At 29.8% G+C, this 7,795-nt stretch overlaps 2 protein-coding genes across 3 annotated transcripts in view; one reads left to right on the top strand and one right to left on the bottom strand.

Annotated features, from left to right (window-relative positions):
• Positions 1-980, top strand: part of UbcE2M (NEDD8-conjugating enzyme UbcE2M) — a 2,821-nt gene extending 1,841 nt beyond the window's left edge. Inside the window, exon 4 of the mRNA XM_018453706.1 lies at positions 412-980. Coding sequence (XP_018309208.1) covers positions 412-552 — 141 coding nt within the window. The 3' untranslated portion in view covers positions 553-980. The remainder of the gene's footprint in view (positions 1-411) is intronic.
• Positions 981-4,849: 3,869 nt separating this feature from the next.
• msk (importin-7 msk) overlaps positions 4,850-7,795 on the bottom strand; it is a 9,103-nt gene continuing 6,157 nt past the window's right edge. For both annotated transcript variants that reach the window (XM_018453753.1, XM_018453754.1), the window contains exons 13-19: positions 7,070-7,293; positions 6,901-6,993; positions 6,593-6,819; positions 6,264-6,469; positions 5,802-6,074; positions 5,549-5,692; positions 4,850-5,433 (exon numbers count right to left, since the gene is read on the bottom strand). In XM_018453753.1, coding sequence (XP_018309255.1) covers positions 5,366-5,433; positions 5,549-5,692; positions 5,802-6,074; positions 6,264-6,469; positions 6,593-6,819; positions 6,901-6,993; positions 7,070-7,293 — 1,235 coding nt within the window. In that variant the 3' untranslated portion in view covers positions 4,850-5,365. The remainder of the gene's footprint in view (positions 5,434-5,548; positions 5,693-5,801; positions 6,075-6,263; positions 6,470-6,592; positions 6,820-6,900; positions 6,994-7,069; positions 7,294-7,795) is intronic.

Here is a 7,795-nt window from a genome sequence, read left to right as displayed (position 1 = left end):
TTATAAGCTAACTTTAAATGCTTATAAGTAAAAAACCATTTTACTTTTATAGCCTCTATTATTATTTTTGGATTCTTTTGAACATTCTAAGATGAAAATCCTAATAATGAAAATATCGAGGCTATAATAGTTTTCGAATTACACACTATTTTTAACCAATTATAATTCAAAAGTTATTATAGCCTCAACATTTTGGTATTAGAATTTTCGTCTCAAAATAATCTCAGGAATCTCGCTTTAAGCGTTGTTCGGGTCTTTACAGGACACCCTGTATATATATTATATATATATCCTAAATTTTTACATATATATGTATATAAAACTTTAGAAGAGATTCTTATTACCAAAATTCTGTATATAGAATTTGACTTTGTTTTTTATTTGAACTAAGAGGAATAAATGTTTCGGCAGGAACCAAATCCTGAAGATCCATTAAATAAGGATGCAGCTGAAGTTCTACAAAACAACAGAAGGGCTTTCGAACAAAATGTAGCGAAAGCGATGAGAGGTGGTTATGTAGGATCCTATTATTTTGAACGGTGTCTCAAGTGATACAGTGCCTCACCGTCAATACTGTACACGCTTCTCCAAGGACTCACTGTAGGTGAAGAGATCCTAAACTATGGAATGAATGTAGGACCGCATGGTGTCCTCATTGTCACTTGCGTGATAACGTTAACATATTTACTTTCTTTGTGTCTTGCCAGGCCTATATACATTTAATTGGAGACATATTTTTTTTAGCGCAAAAAACCCGGGCGATTTGAATGCATCGCGCGTTCATTGTTTTCGATGAATTACCAAGAATGTTTATTGGCCATGGCATTATTTTAGTGAATTTGAAGTGCAGTGTTGAGGGGCTCGTAGAATTATAGTTTGACATTTGGCAGAGATAATAGATGTTACGATGTGATTTAATTGTGTTCCATATATTTACGATTCTGGACCCGAAATTGAAAATTTTTGGATCCTGAATTTTTAAACTTGTTTTGCAATTTTTATAGGTACCTTAATTTATAAAAATATTTATTTTCTAAGGGGTGCAACCCATTTTCATAATAATTCACCGTAGCATCTATCAAAATCTGCTTTTCATTTAAATATATGTACAAGTAACTTATGTATTTTGACTGAGAATGGAATATAAGGCTGTTACAAAACTGCAAATGTTTCGTTTGGATTTTCGCAAACAGCATATTTTTACACCCGACGGAACAGCTCTCTTTCTGATATATGTAAAAATAACGATTCGATGTCTTATTTTTTACGAGAAAAGTTAAAATTTATTTCACACTAAGCGAAGAAATTGGTTTGCTTTATGTACAAGTACAAACCTTACAGCAGTCACTAATAATTACGAGATTACAATAAAATCATGAGATTTGTTATGCTACAAAATTTAATTTATTATATACTTCATAATTACTAGAAATATTGGAAAGTATATTTTCAACGTCACGCTTGTACAGAGTCTATATAAAATAATTGAGCATATCTCAATGTAGTTTAGAAAAATTGATACATGCAAGAATCACAGAAATACTTATATAACGAAGTGTGTTAAAATGTGCCACCGATACTTCTTTCTGCTATTTGCTCTTATATTGATGTATAAATCGGAATATTTAGATAACACCATATATATCTCTTCAATCTGTAGGCATTTTGGAATTCATAATAGTAAATTTGTATAATCGCTAGTGAAAATAGAAATGAAAAATAATGATAGTGTATTTATACACAAGTGTGAAAAAAATTTTTTGTCTTTTACATTTTAATTACACACGTTGAAATCATGTAATAAAATTTAATATTACTTACTATTTTTCTGAACTTTTATTTTTTATTTAAAAAATAATCGACGATTGTGTGTGTGAATTCCAAACTACTATATGATTGCGTATATTTTGTTGTTTATTGAATATATTTAATTAGACAGATGTAAGAAAGAGTTAAATGCTAATCCACAAACATACTGTAAACTCCAGAAATAAAGGTCTTGGATAAATAAATAAATGACAGATACAATAGAGACTACATTTTCAGTTTAATAATGAAGTTTCTATAAACTTCACCTGTATATTAAAGCACCAGTTATAGTTATCTTACCTCTTATTAGTTTATACAATATCAAGACTTAAGCGTATATGTGTGATGTTTTATCGTAAGACTCGCCGCCGCTACCATTATTTATAATTTATTTTATTCATTATATAAAAACTACGGAGAGAATATACGTGTGGTAAATATTCATTACAAAGAAGTTACGACTCGTATCCTATAAAGAGCAAAGGAACAGCTTTTTCGTCTCTTCTCTCTATCGGTTATTTTAATTTATTCTTTAATACAGTACTTCTAGAACTTATAAACTAGAGAAGTGTCCTGGCCTCACTCCGACCTACAGCTTATTCTGCTGTATTCTTTAATTTAGGTCCCGTCTGCACGTTAACGTCTCAAGGCACTTTTTTGTTCTTGTTTGAAAAAACTGATACAATCAATATTAACTTTCTCTCTCGTTACATGCAAAGATTTTAACTGTACTAAATGATGAGTCGCGAGTTCGGATCACAGTGCAAAGAACGATAGTATCTTTATTTGATTGCGTCGTACTATTTATGAAATAGATACGATATTAAAAATCGCATTTTATGCTACACATATATCTCCGATAAACACTGCAAGAAATCAATAGTCATAATTTCAAATGAGCCAATCTAAAAGCAGGGTACTGCAAAATAAAATTGGCGAATATAAGAAATACGTAATTTATTTATGTTACTATGTTAGAAAAAGATTATCATGTATACCAAAAACTTTTCTTCCATATATAATGTTTCATTTTATCAATTTGGAGTATTATGTAATGTACTAATTATAACTATGTTAACTTTCTAATATCAGAAACTATTTGAATCGTCCTGTTACATGTAAAGTATCCCTGGCTTTTTGAATTTCGAGAGACATGCGCATTATACTATAACAGATACATTTAAAATGTTGAGCAATAATATACACACACATTTCTACATCCTTTACTTATGTTATTGATATTGTTTTATATAATTATTTACTTTTGCCACGTTTAGCAGAATGTTTATTTTGCAACTGTTGAAAGTTCCTTCGCTGCGATAGGACTATTTCTGTAGATCTAAACGTATAATCAGCACAAAGAAAACTTCATGGAAAAAACGTTATGGTTACCATAATCGAAAATAATATTTTTTGTTCATCAATACAATTTGGCTATAAACTGTTACTATAATTCTTATAACCAAATTATATTGATAGATAAAAATATCATTATTTTCGATTGTGGCAACCTATAACGTTTTTTCTGTGTTTTAAATTGCAAGATAAACATATTGATCTTTAAGACTAATGTTTATTATGAATAAATAAAATGTATAGGGACTTCTTAATATACTCCAGGTATATTAAAAAGTCATGAATCTTATTTTTTCGCATTTCTAATATTTTCTAACATTTCTAATATTTTATTTGAAATATCCTATATCGAATTCTTTATAAAATCGAAGTTGAAGTTCTAAGTTTTTAAATATATGCAATTTCATGTTTTTGATTTACAAACAAATTAATGATTAATAAAATCTATTATGTATATCGTTTTTCTTCTGCGCTATCCGCTGTATTTTTGCATGCACCCTGTGTAGAAAATCTTTATTAGAAAAATTGAATTTAGAGTAAATATCAATGATTAAAATTATTACACAGCAATTTCTTGCAGCTTTATATGAAAAATAGATAAGTTTCGTATTCGATAAACAGAATAAAAAATTTGGTCGAGTATATATCATAAAGAAGCACATATCCTTATCAACAAAATGTTGACAACCTAGTTTCACTATCAAATAACATTTTAGTACAAACTTGGACTTAGATACAAGATCACAATTTATACTTTGAAGCGACACGTAATTGACACATACGTCCTTTTGCATTTCGATATAAAACTCTCTTGTGCAGTAATATCATTTCACTAACCACAGCACAGAACACCTCTTCTTTGTACGCCTTTATCATTTTGGGCTCTGATATTTATAATTTATTTCTGCTTCGAGTTCGTCCTACGTAATTGCAATACCTCATGAAAGAAAGAGCTCTACTTAGATTTGTTGTTTTTGTTAATGCCTTTTATAATATGGATATTAATCCATATTGTATTACAACAAAGTGTTCATCTTTTATAGTACAATATGGATATTAATTCATATTATATTATAAAAGAATCAAAACCTAAGATTGTAAAGACTTCGTTACAGAAGCTATTCAAAGTGCTTTCTTAAACCATTCATGCTCTATCTTCAGGGTACAGTTTGGACAGCATAAAATATGGCAGAACTTATCTTTTTCAAAATAAAGCAAGCTGTGCTGGGATTTATGTAAAGTGATCGGTAACTGCAGAAAAATGTTTGGCCATATGTAATACAATATACATTTAAACGAAGACTTGAAAAAAAAAAACAATGTTTATTTAAAAATCTAAGTAATCTTATCTAAAGATTTTTTTAATAAGCAACAGTTTTGCAAGTTACGTCTAATAGCTTTGACAAGTTTCATTTTTCCTTTTTAGCAGAACAGCTATTCGCAAATAGATCTGGAGAATGTACAGCATATTTTACTGAACTAATTGTTAATAATATCAAACAACATAATTTATACACATACTCGAAAGTTTTCTTTTGATATATTTATACCAACAATTTAACATAATTTTTGTAACATATATTTTATAAACTAAGCGAATTTTTTTTGTTAAAATAATTTCATATTTAGGCAAATAATCGAGAGTAAATATACATTTTATGTGTACATGTATATATGTGTGTGCGTGTGTTGTGTGTGGTGAGAATACATCTAGCAAGCTATGTTAAAATTTTCTTAACCAAAGGTTCTTTAAAGTTAAAATATTTCAATAGCATAATTTAAAATAATTTTAAATTGTCAAGAAAACTTGTTATAACTTGCTAGACGAAGAGTAATATTTTATTTGAATAAAAAAAATATCGCGCCCGCGAATTGTTATTTATAATAAATGTGTAAAAGAGATGTGTAATATACATTTTCACATGATAACTAAGTAGCAAATCTGCTGTCTCTTCATAACATAGTATGCACAAAACCGATAATCTCATGACGATAAAATTTTAAAGTCGTATCGTATTAAATAAGATTTTGTTAGATTGCTTTAGTAATGTACAATTAATTTACACAAAATAGTAAATAGGAAATGCGTAATATTTTCAAAATAGTCATGTAATGTTTATGTGCTACAAATGTTTAATCCAAATTCAGTATAATTTGTTTACTTACTTAGTTAACCTAAAATTGAAATGATTATAAGTCTTTATCGACTTAAAGGTGTTCCGCCGAAGTTAAATGAAGTGGGCACAGTCTGTGAGTGAAAGACGTATCCTAAACAATTTAAAAGAATTATAGATTAATAAATTAATATACAGATTAAAGGAATACGCAGATTAACTCATATATCAATGCAAATTCTCAACTATTAAAAGCAGTATAAGTTTACCTCCACTCTGCTCGATCCTTTTACTTTCTAAAGCTGCTTTGCGTTGATCCGCCAAAAGAATAATTTCTTGTAAAGCTTTCTCTTGTTCAGGACTAAGAAGACTCGTTAAGGCTCTATACCAGGCCACATCGGTTCTTTCAATATCTAGTTAAAAATAAGAAATACACAAGATGTATTTTAATATGTTTTAATGCATATCTTGAAATCAGTTTTATATATATATATCTCAAATATTATTTTTTTAAGTATTTACTTTGTATGACTTCCTTGAAAACGATATATTCATCTTGATTGGAATCTTCTGAATCTAAAGGTGTAGTATAGCTTTCGAGAGCAGTCTCTTCGTTACCGTCATACTCTGAGTCGTCATCATCGTCATCTGATCTGTGATCACCGTGACCATCTTGTATAGTCGCGTTAACATTAAAGCCATGTTGAGCAGACGTTCGTGTTATCTTATCCTGTAATTTCTCGAGGTATTCTTGATTAGCATCATCTATATCGTCCTCGTCCGATGATAAGACATCTAAAAATCGAATTTAATTAACTTACATATTTTACCATATATTTTATATTTACTATTTTTGCTATAATTTTTAAATGAAACATTTCAGGATCTTCATAATTTAATATTTTTTCCTCATTTTTACTCATAGAACATATTACTAAAGTTTGTACGAAAAAATCTGGGGCGTTCTCTATACAAAATATTCACCTTCGTCAATATCACTTTCTTCCTCGTTCTCGTCATCGTCGTCTCCGTCTGTGACTTTAGCGGCATATGCTCTTTTCAAACCTTCGAATAGCAAGATTAAGGATGGAATAATTTGCGTTGCACATTCGTTAACAGCAGACGGTCTCGCAGGACCCATGCTGATTAACGTACACAGTCCAAGTACGCACAATTTACGGTCGTGCAAGCTATGAAGAAAATCAATCATCGTAATCAAATTGTAATTGCTATCACAAAGAAAATTAATATCTTAAGTTTTTGTATTTTATTAATTTCATACTAGAATATTTTTATATGATAAAAATTCATACCCTAAAAAACAATCAGTATCATTGATCCACTGCTTTATAAAACGCGAAGCGAGCGGCTCGGTTGACTGATCAAAGTTTCCTTGTAATCTGTCCATTGTTTCCAGACATAGTGCGGGATTGTAATATAAAGCGGCAATGACTACTTGAAGACACATCGTTCGCAACTCCGAAGTTTTAACTTCGCGCATTAGGCGTTCGAGGACTAATTGTACAAGCGACGGTATACACTAAAATCGAATCGTTTTATTCGTATTGCACTTCGTAGATAATAATACATTTGCACATAATTCCTATGGACATTACGTTACCTGATCTATATGTCCTTTACATTGCAAAATTATAACTTCTAATAACTTGGCAGCATGACACTCTGGATCTTCACCACCATCACCAGTCAAAACCTACAACATAGAACACAATCTTATTTAGAAACTAATAATACTAGATTATGTATAGAAAGAATGTTCTGTTACTTACAGTTTTACACATGTTGAACATAGCAAGAACATGATTTTCATTCGATAAAAATGCCTGAGTATCGACAGTTATATAATTATGTAGTGCAGGCATCATATCAGTGAAATAGTCAAAACCATCTTTTTGGAAGAGTTGATACATAAGTTCTAAGACTTTCCACATATCCTCAGATATACCTTTACCCGTTAGATCGTATACTAACGATAAGGCTTCTTCATAAAATTCTGATAACAAAAGAAAGCTATGTTTTTTAAGATCCTTAATATCACAATAAAATAATATACACTACTCAACAAAAAATAGGGAACACTTTCGAACACGCTCAAAATTGCACAATATTCAGAACACCATAACTCTGTGAAAAATCATCGGAGAAAATAAATCGAAAAAGCATTTTAAAGATTGAAATCTCTACTTTTCAAATCGGTAATCGATATTTCAATTTGATCGATCCTTCATGGAGCGGATACAAATGGATACGTCAAATTTGAAAATTTTGATCAAATTTTACAAAGGTCTGTGGCGTTTAGTTATTGAACGTTGAAGCAAAAATGACATTTTTACTTCAACGTTCAATAACTCGATGAAAAAAAATCGTAGAACGATCAATAAAAAAACAAATTGAAGGTAAAGATTCACTCTTTCGAATGCTGTAAACCGCATTATTGTGCAATTTTTAGTACACGCCACAGACCTTTGTAAAATTTGATCAAAATTTTCAAATTT

Source organism: Mycetomoellerius zeteki, unplaced genomic scaffold, assembly GCF_001594055.1.
Source record: "Mycetomoellerius zeteki isolate Tzet28-1 unplaced genomic scaffold, Tzet1.0 scaffold407, whole genome shotgun sequence".
In the NCBI taxonomy this organism is placed as follows: Eukaryota; Metazoa; Arthropoda; class Insecta; order Hymenoptera; family Formicidae; genus Mycetomoellerius; species Mycetomoellerius zeteki.
The sequence above is the reverse complement of the archived record's forward strand: the minus strand, read 5'-3'. Positions and strand labels throughout refer to the sequence as shown.